Source organism: Schistocerca americana, chromosome 11 (assembly GCF_021461395.2).
Source record: "Schistocerca americana isolate TAMUIC-IGC-003095 chromosome 11, iqSchAmer2.1, whole genome shotgun sequence".
NCBI classification, from domain to species: domain Eukaryota; kingdom Metazoa; phylum Arthropoda; class Insecta; order Orthoptera; family Acrididae; genus Schistocerca; species Schistocerca americana.
Window position 1 is genome coordinate 132,146,938 of NC_060129.1, and position 15,764 is coordinate 132,162,701.

The 15,764-nt window shown below is 41.7% G+C and overlaps 1 protein-coding gene across 1 annotated transcript in view; it reads right to left on the minus strand.

Annotated features, from left to right (window-relative positions):
• Positions 1–410: 410 nt before the first annotated feature.
• LOC124554085 (poly [ADP-ribose] polymerase tankyrase-1-like) overlaps positions 411–15,764 on the minus strand; it is a 114,765-nt gene continuing 99,411 nt past the window's right edge. The window contains exon 6 of the mRNA XM_047128135.1: positions 411–985. Within this exon, the coding sequence (XP_046984091.1) occupies positions 499–985 (487 nt within the window). The 3' untranslated portion in view covers positions 411–498. The remainder of the gene's footprint in view (positions 986–15,764) is intronic.

Here is a 15,764-nt window from a genome sequence, read left to right on the forward strand (position 1 = left end):
GTCTGGAATCGGGACTAATGTGTTTTAAGTACTGGTAATAATGCCACTTTTTAACTGCAGACACAAGTTGCTGGACTGTCAGCTCATTAGGTAAAGAAGTAAATTCAGTGAAAGATGTATTTCAAGTAGAGAGCTTATGTGTCAGCAGTCTGGATACAAGGAAATATATAAAAGTTTTGTATAAGTTCTACATAGCACCAAACATGCACCTAAAAAGTATTTTTCAGTAAAAAAATATTGTAGAAAACTGGTGTTCGTTAGTAATCGAGAATTATTCAGTTTGTTTTGAATTTTCAGTAAAAGGAGAGTCCCTCTTTGAACTTATAGTAGTCTATAAGCACTCTTGGTGTAATGGCACTTGAGTCGTTGTATGTACTATGTAAATATGGGTGCAAACCAAGGCTGCGGGATAAACTTTTCTGTACTATTTATTTTATAAGTAACAAAGGTCACATAGGAGGCTTTTTTTATTTTACTCCAGAGTCGTTTGCACTATATTTAGCTTGATCCTAGGATGTCTATGAGCTGCTGGTGGTTGTTTCGCTTGGCTAGGTCCAGCGGCGTGTCCCCATTGTCATTTCTGACTTCTCTGTCGGCCCCTGCCTCCAATAGTGCAGTCGCCGCGTCTGGGTGGCCACGCCGTGCCGCATCGTGCAGTGGCGTGTTCCCTCTGAAATCCCTGGCGTTTCGGTCGGCAGAGGATGCTGCCAGCAGCCGCACCACGGGTGCATGGCCTTTCCATGCAGCCTGATGCAGAGGCGTGTTCTGCCAGCGGTCCCTGGCGTTGACATCAGCTCCATCCTCCAGCAGACGCCTCGCCACCTCCAAGTGTCCCCTGGCTGCTGCCCAGTGCAGTGAGTTCTGCTGGTTCTCGTCCATCGCCTCCACGTCCGCCCCCACTGTCAGCAACGTTCGCACCTTGCTCACTGTCCCCTCCTTAGCTGCCGCAATCAGCATCTTGCCCTTCTCTTCTCCAGAAAGATCCCTGCAACAAAAGGAGAATACTTACAAATTGCTCCAAACACACACGCCCGAGAACGAAACACTACGACAGAAGCAGAACTCTGATGAGTCCCTAAAAGTCAAGAAGGTTACCGCAATGCACTGGTGTCCAAAATTAAAGCTTCTAACTGCGATTTTCCGTCCTGTGCCCAATCCACGATGTAATCATGCAAACTGTCAGCAGATGTCTGCACAACCGTGTTCTACACGGAAGTTAGCATTCCAGTCAACGGATAACCACGCCCACGACGAAGGCAGCGCAGCTAGCAATGGGGTAGTGGTTGCTGGGTACTCCCACATCTGCAATCGCTGTAGACACAGTCACAGATGGTGCAGTATGGTACAGAGAAGACGCATACCAGGCTCTCCGCAGTGGAGGGCCATAGGAAGAATGGGAGGAGGACAGTCACAACCTGATGTGGCCCGATGGCTTAATGTGAATCGCACTGTTGTTTCTCAGATGTGGCGACTGTTTGTAGAGATGGAAACTGTATCTCGAAGACGAGGGCAGACCACGTGTGATACGAGAACGGGACGACCGTTATTCGGTTAAAAGGGCTTCACGGTACTGCCTTACAACTGCACAGCAACTGGCACCTCACCTCGCAGGATGCACTGGATGTGTTGTATCTATGCAAACGTTATACAGAAGATCTCATCAGAGTGCCACTTATTGTGAGGGGCCCGTTGTTTATGTACCTCTGACACTTCACAAAAAGAAATGTGTAGAGTGAAGTCGTCAGCATCCCACGGAATGGCCTAACAGTGGGCCAATGTTATCTTCACACGTGAGTCCCAAAATGGTCTGGAGAGTGATTCTCGACGGATTTTCATATGGAGGGAACGTGGAACAGGATTTCGTGACCCAAATATCGCGCAAAAGAGACTGATATCAGAGACGTTCTTTAATGGTGTCCTCAGCGATTATGTGGACTACCTGAACACTTCTTCATGACATTGTATGGGTGAATTGGCAAGGCCTAACTCCGGTCAGGTATCGTGACGAGATCTTGGAACCTCATATGCCGTCGGTGCGGGGTGCTGTGGCCTACCACTTCGTATTGATGGACGATAAAGGTATGCTCCATAGAGATCAGCTGATTGAAGTTTTCTTGGAAGTGGAAGATATTGCACACCTGGGATGCTCAGCTCGATCTCCCAATTTGAATCCCATAGAGCATATTGCGGATACACACCTCTACCAGAAAATTTCAGTGAGTTTGTTAAAACTTTAAAATACTGTGCACGGCAGAGTACATGAGAGGATGTAGAAAATCGTACATTCAAGGCTACAGCGAAGAGACAAAAGAGAAATACGAAATGTATTGTGGTCTTTATGATGCCAACCCATTTTCCCCGTAAACAATGGAGGCAGGTGAACAAGTAATAACAACAATGTTTGAAAATAGAAGACAGAAGTGGTAACGCACTGTAGAAAGCATTAACATGACTCACAGTAGTTGGAAAGCGTATAGAATGCTCAAAAATTAGATGGTATACCTGCAGGTACACCAGGCTTTGCTGGTGGTACAGCAAACCAAGTAGTCTCCCAACTGCTGAAAAAAGGTAAAGCGAAACACAGACTGAAGAAAGGGCATACGAGTAGACTAAATGCTGTCCAAGAAGAAATTAATGATACACTCGATCATACATTTACAATATCAGAACTGAAAGAAGCAATTAAAAGTTTAAAGACTGGTAAGGCCGCAGGCCTAGACGATATTGAAAATGAACAGATGATACGTCTTGGTGTTCACTCTAAATTGTGGCTGTTGGAGTTTATGAACTGCTGTTGGGCAACTGTAAGAATTCCTGAAATCTAGAGACAGGCAAAAATAACTGCAATTCTTAAGCCTGGTAAGGACCCAGAAGATCCTAAGAGTTATCGGCCAATCTCTCTGTTGTGGACAACACACAAACTGTTTGATACTAAGCAGATTCAAAGAGCTTACTGAGGGCACCCTAATAAAAGAGCAAGCAGGACTTCAGCCTGGCAAATCTTGTACCAGTCAAGCTCTCAGCCTAACCCACTATATTGGAGATGGGTTTGAGAAAAGACTTACTATGGGGATGGTGTTTATAGATTTTATGGAAGCATATGGTACCATCAACCTCAGAAATCTCACTGCAAAAGGGCAAAAAACAAAAAGCCCTCAATTGACTGCTGTACTCAAATCAGTTCTATTTAGCAGAAGGTATTTTGTTGAGTTCCAAGGTAACAAGAGCAGATGCAGATTACAAAAGGATGGGCTTCCCCAGGGCATTGTTCGTGCCCCCATGTTATTCAATATTTATACAAATGACCAGCCTATTAGTCCCTGGTCAAGATCTTTCATTTATGCTGATGATAGGGGAATAGCAGCTGAGGCATAAAACTACAAGAATATTGAGGAAATACTAGCTGAGAACCTGAAAAATCTCACCAACTATTACAATGAAAATCAGTTGAAACCCAATCCAAGTAGGACCCCGACTTGTCTATTCCATCTTAACAGCAGAGAGCTGAATGTTTGGTGGAATGGCACAAGATTAACACACTGCCCTCTCCCAGTGTACTTGGGAGTTATTCTTGATAGGACACTGTCATTCAAGTGGCACATTGAGAAGAGCAGGGCAGAAATCCAATCACAGAATAACTTACTTGGCTAGCTAACAACAACAAAATGTCGACCTTATCCAAAAGTTTTACAAACCACCACAATGGCACTCTGTTACTCTGCTGCTGAGTTTGCAAGCTGGACACTGTCCTGAACCAGATGTGTAGACATATTATTGGATGTCTTAAGCCAACAAGAGTAGAACACCTATACTGCTTGTCGGGAATTGCTCTGCCAAATGTCCGATGTTCAATACAGAGCAAAATTGAACGAACAAAACAGGTTCAAAATCAACGTCATCTGCTCCATGGGTACCAAATGGTTTCAAAACGCCTTATGTCAAGAAGTAGTTTTCTCCACTCAACTGAACCGCTCACATGTTCACCAAAAACTTCTAGAAAAAGACTGTGGCAGGAACAACAAGAATATGTTCACGATTCTGAGGAAGTGCTGCCATCAGGTGCGGAACTTGTGTGGGAGAGATGGAAAACCCTGAACAGGCTATGTTCAGGAATGGAAAGATGTTACAGAAATCTGCACAAGTGGGGAATTAGTGAAAGTGCTTTGTGTCCGTGTGGGAACATCCAGATGATGAACCACCTGCTTTAATGTCCGTTAGTAAACCATCCAAGAGCGTGCATGGCCCAAGACTTGATGGCGTGCAGCAAAGTAGTGAAGGCATATGTGGACTTCTGGAAGAATGACATGTGAAACAAAGACTGTAAAACATTTTATTATACTGTATATAGTTTTCCGTGAATTTTATTTTATAAATTAGCATTGTAATATTGTAAATTTCATAGAGGACAAATTATTCTAAAATGTGTGGATTATTGTAAATTGTTTGTAGTATGCATACGAAATATATATAGTAGTGAGATGGGTTGCATCACACAAGCATCCACCAACAATTCCATAAGACTTGAGAGTAGCTCTGCAGGAGGAATGGTGTTATTGCCTCCACATGAGATTGATGACATCATTCACAGTTTCCCCTGTCGATGTCAGGGTTGTATGAGCCAGAGGTGGTCACGGCCCATGCTGAGCACATTATCCAGTTGTTTGATTGTGTTGCAAATCTGTTAAGTTGGAAAAAACGAAGAACATTTTTTTCTAACTTTATGCATATTGTAGTTGTTTATGTTATTTGTTCTTAACATTGTTTCTACTTCACTATCACCTGTTTGTACTATTTTATGGCAAAATAAACGCAACCTCGAAAAATTTCAGTTTGTTGCTTTAATTTTGGACACCAGTGTACATCGAATTTCATGCGCTTTTCATACCATTCAAATTACTAGGCACTCTGGATCTTGGCTGCGTGAACACACTAAAGACCTGACAGCAGATACATACACTGTTGAGGTTCTTGCGGTCTTCAGTCCAGAGACTGGTTTGATGCAGCTCTCCATGCTACTCTATCCTTTGCAAGCTTCTTCATCTCCCAGTATCAACTGCAACCTACATCCTTCTGAATCTGTTTTGTGTATTCATTTCTTGGTCTCTGATTACGATTTTTAGCCTCCACACTGCCCTCCAGTACTAAATTTGTTATCCCTTGGTGCCTCAGAACATGTCCTAGCAACCGATCCCTGCTTCAAGTTGTGTCACAAATTCCTCTTCTCCCCAATTCTGTTCGGTACTTTCTCATCAGTTATATTAAATACCCACCTAATCCTCTGCATTCTTCTGTAGCACCACATTTAGAAAGCTTCTATTCCCTTCTGTTCACTTCCATTCATGGCTACACTGCATACAAATACTTTCAGAAACGACTTCCTGACAAATCTATACTCGCCGTTACCAGATTTCTCTTCTTCAGAAACTCTTTCCTTGCGATTGCCCGTCTACAGTTTATATCATATCAGTTTCGACCATCATTAGTAATTTTGCTTCTCATATAGCAAAACTCATTTACTACTTTAAGCGTTTCATTTCGTAATCTAATTCCCTCAGCATCACTTAATTTAACTTGATTATATTCCATTATCCTCGTTTTGCTTTCGTTGATGTTCATCTTATATCCTCTTTTGAAGACACTATCCATTCTATTCAACTGCTCTTGTAGGTCCGTTTCCGTCCCTGACAGAATTACAATGTCATCAGCAAACGTAAATATTTTTATTTCTTTTAATTCCTACTCCAAATATTTCTTTTGTTTCCTCTACCGGTTGCTCAATATACAGACTGAATAACTTTGGGGACAAGCTACACAATAGGATCAAAACTATCTAAACACCTCTATCTAATGTGTGACTGACCAACAAATGTAATGAAAGGACGATCCGCCAGTATAAAAGGAGGCAGGGAACCAGAAATAGCAGAATTGGTCCATCAGGGAGGTTCAGAAATTTCGAATGTGGACCTGAGTAACAAATGTACCAGTAATATTTCGACCCTTACACAGTAGCCCTTGTGAAGTGGAAATGCAATGGAACAACCATAGCAAAAGGTAGAAGAGGTGGATCCATGTACCGACCAATAGGGACCATGGAGCTTTATGGAGGGTCGTTGTAAAATATCGCATGAAGCACTGGAGCCAGCACAACGACTGTGCACAGGGAGGTAAAAAGAAGGGGGTAAAATGGTCGAGTAGCCCCCCCCCCCCCCACACACACAATGAGCCACACATATCTGCAGTCAGTGCTAAGCAACACTTACGTTGGTGTAAAGCGTGACGCCTCTGGACGATGGATGAGTGGAAATGAATGGTCCAGACAGATGAACCACCTGTGGCAGTCTGATGGAATGTTCTGTTTTTGGTTGATGACTATTACCTGCCATTTTGTGTAATGCCAAAAGTGAAGGAGGGAGAATATGGCGTTACATTATGGGGTATATCCATGGTTATGTTATTATTCCCCTATTGAGCTTAAGAGAACACTAAATTCGACAGTATATGAATCACGTTTTCCAGCTTTATGTACTGCATACAATACAGTATCATTGTTTGTATTAGCAAGACAGTGCTCCTTGTAATAAATCATTATCTGTCACGTGAGAGTTTGTGGGCAACAACATTCCATGAATGTAGTATTCTGCCATGAATTCCAAGTTGAATCCAATGTAACTGCTTTGGGATGAGTTAGAAGCTGACTTCGATGCAGATTGAAGAGTCCAACGTTGAGGAAGGATGGGTTCTCATTTTTCCACTGAAGTTCAGACCCATTACTGAAAGTTTCCTCAGCAGAGTGAAAGCCTTCATAGATATGAAACTTTGACACATCCCTTATTGTCCGCAGCTCGTGGTCGTGCGGTAGCGTTCTCGCTTCCCACGCCCAGGTTCCCGGGTTCGATTCCCGGCGGGGTCAGGGTTTTTCTCTGCCTCGTGATGACTGGGTGTTGTGTGATGTCCTTAGGTTAGTTAGGTTTAAGTAGTTCTAAGTTCTAGGGGACTGATGACCGTAGATGTTAAGTCCCATAGTGCTCAGAGCCATTTGAACTAGCCATCCCTTATTAATGTTCACTAATGAGTGTCCAGAAACTGTCGATGTAATTGAATGTCTACTGAGAAACGGGCCATGTTATTTGCTTGTGACAGCAACACCTACATTTTGGTGTTATAAACTGTGTGTAGCAGCCTCAGGAATAACATGTAAAACTTTCTTTGTGAACTAAAGACAATTAAGTACAAATAAATTCTATTAATCTGTCAAATGAAATTGTTTTAGCTAGTAGTTATCTAATCCGTTTGATGTGGCCTGCCACGAATTCCTCTCTTGCACCAACCTTCATCTCAAAATAGCAGTTACACACTACATGCTCAATTATCTCCTGGATGTAGGCCAATTTTTCTCTTCAGTTTCTGCATCCCCTTCGTCTTGTCAGTCTTTCCCCATGTCACTAATTCTACAGAGTACCCCCCTCATTCCATATGCAACATGTCCACCTAACTTTCAACACTTTTCTCTAGCACCACATCTCAGACGGTCGTAGTCTCCTCAGTCACGGTGTTTTGCCACTGTCTACGATTCAGTATCATACAAAGTAGTTCTCTAAACATAGATTCTCATAAATTTCTTCCTCAAATTATGAACTTTGTTTCATAGTAGTAGAATTATGTTGGCTAGTTGTACCAATTTTGCCTTTGCTAGTATGCTTTTTATGTCCTTTTGTTTTGTATATCATGGGTTATTTTGCTTCCAGAATTCCTTAATATCGTCTATTTCATGACCACCAATTTAAATGTAAAAAATTCCAATATCTGCTACTTCTCATTAGACACTTATTTCCGTGGTTCATTCTCAATTAATATTCCTTACTCATCAGACTCTCCATTCAATTCAACAGATCCCGTAATTCTTCACTTTCTCTGAGAACAGCAGTGTCATCAACAAATTTTTTCTTTGGCATCCCTTCACTGTTAATCTGAATACCACACTTGAGCCTTTATTATATTTTCATCATAGCTTCTTTCTATGAATAGATTGAATAGTAGGGGAAACGACTGCACCCTGTCTTACACACTTTTAATCTGAGCACTTTGTTCTTTATTTTCTCTTATTCTTCCCTCTTGATTCTTGTACATATTGTAACCTACCTGTCTTTCCCTGTAACTTACTTATATTTATGTAAGACTTTCGAAGATCCTGCAGAATTTTATATTGTCGAACGCTTTTTCTAGGTAAAAGTACTTTTGACTGTATTTTGACTTGTCGTCAGACTTGCTTCCATTATCAAGTACAACTTTCGAACTGCCTCTCTGGCGCCTTTACCTCTCCTAAAGCCAAACTGACCGTCATCTGACATTTTCTCAATTTTCTGTTCCATTCTTATTTATATTATTCTCATCAGCAGCTCGGATGTATGAGTTCCAAAGACGATTGTGCTGTTGTTTTCACAATTATCTGCCCTTGTTACCTCTGGAAAAATGTGGATGACTTTTTTTCTGAAAGTGTGACGGTACATTGCCAGTCTCATTGATTCTACACTCTAACTTGGATAGTCGTTGGGTGCCACTTTCCCCTATGAACTCAGTAGTCATTATTAAATTTTATGTATCCTTTTAGCTTTATTTGTTATCAAATCGACCAGAGTTCTTTTAAATATTGCCTCTAACAGTACATCCTCTATATCTTCCACGCCAACACAGATTGCTTCCTCTTCCATGTCATCAGAAAAGTTCCTCCTTCATAGAGGCTGTCAATGTAATCCTTCCATTTATCTGCTCTCTCTTCTGACGTTGGGAATGGAATTCCCATGGTAATTATTGTTTTGACTTTTCTATATTCTGTGTCAGCCCTTCCTACGACTGTTTGTTTAAAGTTTTGTCTTAAGTTTTCTGCAGTTATTTAGCCTTGGATACCTAGAACATGGTACTTATGTTATTCCTAAATGACTTACATCGAGGTGACAAGTTGTGCAAAAGTGATGTGCACATACGAAGATAGCGGTAGTATCGTGTACACAAGATATGAAAGGGCAGTGCATTGGCGGAGCTATCGTATGTAATCAGGTGACTCATGTAAAACGTTTCCGACGTGATTGTGGCCATATGCCCACACAGCGAGAATTAACGGGTTTTTCACACCGAAAGGTAGTTGAAGCTAGACGCGAGACATTACATTTCCGAATCGTTAGGGAATACAGTATTCCAAGATCCACAGTGTCAAGAGTGTGTCGAGAATACAAAATTTCAGGCATTACCTGCCACCACGGTTAATGCTGTGGCTGATAACGACCTAAAGCAGTGGCTTGTACATAGGTTGGTCAATGCAAAAGACTAGCAACACTGCGTCAAATAACCGCAGAAATCAATGTAGAATGTACTACCAGCGTATCTGTTCGGAAGTGCGGCTAAATTTGGCGTCAGTGGGCTGCGGCAAAAGATGACCAATGCAATTGCATTTACTAACAGTATGTTGTCACCTGCAGCTCCTGGTCTCATGACCATATTGGTTGAATCCTACACGAGTGAAAAAGCGTGGCTTGGTGAGGTAAGTCTCGGATTGAGTTGGTGAGAGCTGATGGTAGTGTTAGAGTGTGGCGTTGACCGCATGAAGCTACAGACCCAAGTTGCCAACAAGGCACTGTGGAAAGTGGTGTTGGCTCCATAACGGCGTGGGCTTTGTTAACATGCAATGGGCAGGGTCCTCTGGTACAACTGAGCCTATCATTGAATGCAGACGGTTATGTTTAGCTACTTGGAGACCATTTTCAGCCATTTGTGGACTTCATGCTCTCAAATAACGACATCATGTAAGTGGGCCAAAACTGTTCACCACTCGCCTGGGGAAGATTGTGGACCACTCGAGTAAATGATTTGGCCACCTGGATCGTTCAATATGAATTTCATCGATCATTTATGGGACATAATCGACAGGTCAGTTCCTGTACAAAATCCTGGACCAGCAACACTTTAGCATTTGTAGGTGGCTATAGGGGCAGCATGGCATATTATTTGTACAGGGTACTTCCAACAACTTCTTGGTTCGCCGCCACGTTGAGTTGTTGCAGTAGGCTGGGCACAAGGAGGTCTGACATGATATTAGGAGGTATCCCATGACTGTTGCCACCTTAGTGAATGTAGCTGTCTTCCTGTCTTTCTCTGAATATTTTTATACTTTCTTCTTTCATCGATCAGTTGTATTTTATTTTCTTACTGAGTGTTTCTTCGAAGTTAGCTTCCCTTTATCTGTGTTCGTCTATCCACCGTCTGTGATTTTACTTTCTAGAGATGTCCTCTCCTCTTCAACTGAACAGTCCACTGTGATATTCCTTATCGCTATATCCACATCGTTGGTAAACTTAAAGTTTCATATCTCAGTACTGCAGTATGCTACATCCTTCTACACTGATTCTTCTGGTCGGCTCTCTTAAACCTCACTCTGCTCTTCATAATTATTAAATCTATGTTTACATCTGGGAACGCCTTACATTCCAATATCTGATTTCGGAATCTCTGTCTGACTATGATGTAATCCAGCTGGAATCTTCCAGGGCCTCTGGGTCATTTCCAAGTTTCTTTTTTCCTCACGTGATTGCTGAACAGAGTATTCGTTATTACCATCTGAATTTGATTGCAGAAATCAATTAGGCTTTCACCTGTCTCATCCCTATGACAAGCCTGTATACCCCATGACCCTTTCTTCTTTTCTTTCCCCTGCAACTGCATTTCAGTTCCATATTTCCTCTCTTTTCTCCTTTTGCTTGTGTCGTTTCCATGTGTATCTGACTATCGTTGTCGGCGTTTGATTTCGAATCTGGTGAGAAAAACTCTGGCATAGAGCTGTTCCCAGTAGCCCACTCTCTCTCTCCTACTTCTTATACATAACGATTCCTACTCCCGTTACACCATTTTCTGTTGCTGTTGATATTACCCCAATGTGTCTTATGACAAATCCTTAGCCTTCTTCTGTTTCACATCAATGACCCCCACTGTAACTAGACTGGGGCCTTTGAACCTGCGTATTTAGACTCCCTAGCTTTCCAATTACTATCAAACCTCTGAATTCAAAGCTCCAAGTCGTAGAAGGTTATCCCTTTGTAAATTATTCCGTCTCGTTTTCATGGTCACTTCGACCTTGGTAGTCCACTCCCAGAGATCCAAAAGGGTAACTTGTCCGGAATCTTTTCTCAATGCAGATTGCTTCAAGACAGTTTCCCTGTTAACGGCGTATGTCCTATGGATACACGATATGTGGTTTTAATTTATTCGATTCCATTGCCTTCTGCATCCTCGCGTCATTGATCATCACTAACTCTTCTCCCTTTCAAGGTCAGTTTCCCACCCCAAGGGCAAGAGAATGCCCTGAAGCTCTGTCGTTCCTCCACCCTATTTGACAAAGCCTTTATCAGGAAAACGGTGACTTCTTATGCTGGACGTCTTCTGCTGACACTGCTGTTAATTTTTGTTCAGAGGTTAAGCAGTGGCTGTGTTGAAAACTGGGACACTAAAAATTTTGATCACTAGTCAATGACGCACTCCTAAGCCATTGGTATATAAAAGCAAACACTGTCCCAACGTTTAATAGAGTATCGTATAAAAATGTGAAGTAAGTCGTACAAGAACTTTTTGAGATTTTGGTATCATTGTTAACAACGTCTTTTACTTTCGAAATAGTACATACAATGAAGGATTGCAGCACCAAGAAGAAGCAGTGCGACATAAACGAAAGTTGGTGGGCGTGTTTCTACATCTGAATGATGATGACTTTTCGCAGCAGTCACGTCGCTTAAGAGTGGCGCTAGTAGCACCACTGTGAGGGAGCAAATGAAGCCTGCTTTAATTATACGCTGTAACGTGCTCGAGCGTTAGTTACATTTTGAGATAGGACGCAGTGAGTTGATGTAGGGCAAAAATGACTTTGAGAGGACAAAGACGCATTTATCAACATCTCATAGGGATTGAACGAAGTCTGTAATGGGGCTACGAGATGCTGATTGTTCCTTCCGTGATGCAGAAATATTTCACAGTAATGTAGCCACAATACATACCTACTGGCAGCGGTGATTACAAGAATATTCGGTTGCAAGAAGTCTGGGTTCCATACGGACACGTGGAACTACTGAGAGGGAATACCATCGTGTTCTGCGTATTACTCTGGCTCATTGTAATACATCTCCAGCAGCAGTTTGAGCAGCAGGTGTCACAAGTAACACAATGAAGTATTACAAATCGGTTACTTTAAAGACAGCTCCGAACCAGATGCTCTGTAGCATGCGTTTCACTGATCCCAAACCACCAGCCTCGCTGCCGGTATTGGTCATGTTTTGATTAGGCCAGTTGTGGGCCTACAACCAGCCTTTCTGTGTGTTAACACACTGGACCTACACCTGGAGTTATGGTCTGTGGTGCGATTTCGTATGACAGCAGGAACTTTCTCATGGCTATCCCACACACTGTGTCAGTTTCAATCTGGTGATTCGACCCGTTCTGCTGCCATTAACGAACAGCATTCCAGGGGGAGTTTTTCAACAGGATAACGCTCGCTCACTTACCGCTCTTGTAACCCAACATGCTCTATAGAGTGTTGACAAGTCTCTTGGCATTCTCAATCATCAGGTGTGTTTCCAGCCGAGCAGATATGGGACATCATCATACAGTAACTCCAGCATCATTCACCAACAACATTAACCGTCCCTGTACTGACCAACCAGCTGCATCAGGCATCGAACTCCATTTCAAAGACTGATATCTGATACTTGAGCAACACAATCCATACATGTTTGCATGCCTGCATTCGACCTTTTGGCAGTGCTCCAGCATTTCACGTTTCCAGTGGCTCATCTCGCACTTATATTAACTTGCGATCCTGCAATGTTAATCAGTTATATATGTTACCCTGGCAAATGTATTCCCGCCGTTTCACTGTTCTATATTAACAAGTTTTTGGTTTTGTGATTCTTTTAAATTCGTGTATTTATGACTGTAAGCTATTTTTGTTTAAAGCTGTTCTCGCTTTTAGTCTTCCAAAGCCTATATTTATGTAGGACCTCTTACTAGTCACCACAGGCGTCTGATGCCGAAGAAAAAAGGAATCTTTGGCTCTCTTTCGCCCTGTACATTGTTACTCACATTACTACCATGTTACACACGATCTGCTCTCCAGGCTGGTTTTCTTAACTCACTCTCAACAAACTTTTCACTCCATTATCGAGTATTGTCTTAATATGTTTCATTTCCTGCTCTTAATAGTTTATTTCCTCATGCTTATGTTTCTCTGTCGCATTTTAGCCAGCTTTCTCCTCTTTTTGTATTAGTCTTTTTATGCAGAAATATTTTTCCCGTTCCATGTCTTGTCTCTTATTCAACAACAATATTTTATTTTCTAATTTTTTTCAGCTCCTTTTCTACTGATATTCTGCTAATTTTATATCTAGTACGTGTAACATAATTTACAGACTTTGCCTGAGATTATAGACATTAATTATTTTTGATTATGCTGCATCATCTTACATTGATGAGTTTCTGGTTTATCTACAAAGTATTCTTCGAGGTACTCTCTATCTTTAGTCTTCCCTGTTACACTTACTTCTCGTTGGTTGTCTTCTTATATCAAATGTCTGATGCTATTTGTATATGACAAATTGGGTAAATACCTATCAGGCTCTCTTACTTATAAAATTTCAGCGTACACTCTCTGTATCTTTCTATACTATCAGACCCATGGATGAACTTTTGTTGACTGCCTGTGTGCATAAAAGCTTTTAGATTGGGAAAAGTATTCTGAGAAGTATTTGCTCAATTTGTGGACCACTCGAGTAAATGATTTGGCCACCTGGATCGTCAGACATCGTACATCTGTGGCTGACCATAATAGGTAATTAAAACCCAAAATCCTTGAATCACTGGGAGAGAATAAGTTTTCATAAGTCTACTGAAACATTACTGATCCCATTGTCATTGTTAAAATACCTGGTAGGGTTCCTTGTTTTCTCTTGAATAGGTACAGACTCCTCTATTGCCCAATAACTTGTTGGATTTTGTTCTGATTAATTGTAAAGGCACATTGAATACTCTGAATTGCCACTTTTGGGCCTGTTGAATTCAGGCATCAACTGAACTGTGTCTTCCAACAATATCAGTTCACTATCAAATAGGGTTATTATTTCACAAAGCGATAATAAAACATCGGTGACTACCACTATAGATCAATGATTTCAAAGAAGAAAAGTGAAGTGCTGACGAATTTACGCTGAAACTGGTCTGCGATGAATAAAAAGAAAAACTTTTGTCACTTCTCCTGTAAAACTACCTGAGCTACAGAAGGTTTTACAGCTGTCGATATATGGGTACTGTGTCCATCTCCACCCAACCATGCCCACACAATAGGATTGACCTCATTTTTATAGATCCAAAATGGCCGCCTTTATCACTTGGACACCGACAGGTCCGACTTCCACTTTCGTAGAAGCTCATGTTACCACGAATGATTTCCAAAAACTGCCAATAGACGTTGTCACATACGTCTCTCGTAGTAGGATAAGCCACGGATCTCAGCTCATTTCACTCCCTCAACTACAGTGTTACCACACACCCTGTGAGAGAATTTCTCATCATACCATTCGGAGAATAATCGTGGAAATGCAAGTGAAGGTTCTTCCCTACATAGGTAATTCATAAGATAGGAAACCATCTACGTCTACGTCTACGTCTACGTGATTACTCTGCTATTCACAATAAAGCGCCTGGCGGAGGGTTCAATGAACCACCATCAAGCTGTGTCTCTACAATTCCGCTCATAAATGGCGCGCGGGGACAATGAGCACTTTTCTGTGCGAGATCTCTTATTTTATCGCGATGATCATTTCTCCCTATGTAGGTGGGTGCCAACAGAATGTTTTCGCAATCGGAGGAAGGAAACTGGTAGTTGAATTTAATGATAAGATCCCGTCGCAATGAAAAACGCGTTTGTTTTAATGATTGGCAACCAAATTCACGTATCATGTCCGTGGCACTATCTCCACTACTTCGCGGTAGTAAAAAATGAGCTGCGCTTCTTTAAACTTTTTCGATGTCATCCGTCAGTCCCACCTGATATGGATCCCATATTGCACAGCAATACTCCAGAATAGGGAGAACAAGCGTGGTGTAAGCAGCCACTTTAGCAGACATGTTCCACCTTTCAAGTGTCCTGCCAATGATCCGCAGTCTTTCGTTTGCTCTACCCACAACAATATCTACGTGATCGGTCCAGTGTAGGTCATTTGTAATTGTAATCCCTAAGTATTTAATTGAATTTGCAGCATTTAGGTTTGAGACACTTATCGCGTAATCGAAATTTTGTGGATTTCTTTTAGTAAAAGGGTCAATTGCCACTAATATAGACCAGGAACGAGACAGTGCCTGTAACAAATCCTTGGGGAACGCCGGATATTACATCTGTTTTACTCGATGTCTTTCTGACAGTAAATCACGAATCCAGTCGCGCAACTGAGGCAATATTCAATAGGCACACAGTTTGGCTAGGAGACGCTTTTGAGGAAATGTGTCGAAAGCCTTCTGTAAATCTAAAAATATGGAATCATTTTGACATCCCCTGACGATAGCACTCATTACTTCACAAGTATAAAGACCTACTTATGTTCCACAGGAACGATATTTTTTAAGCCCTTGATGATAATGTGTCAATAAATCGTTTTCTTCGCGGTAATTCATAATGTTCAGACACAGCATATGTTCCAAAACCCTCCTGTAAATCGACGTTAATGATATGAGCCAGT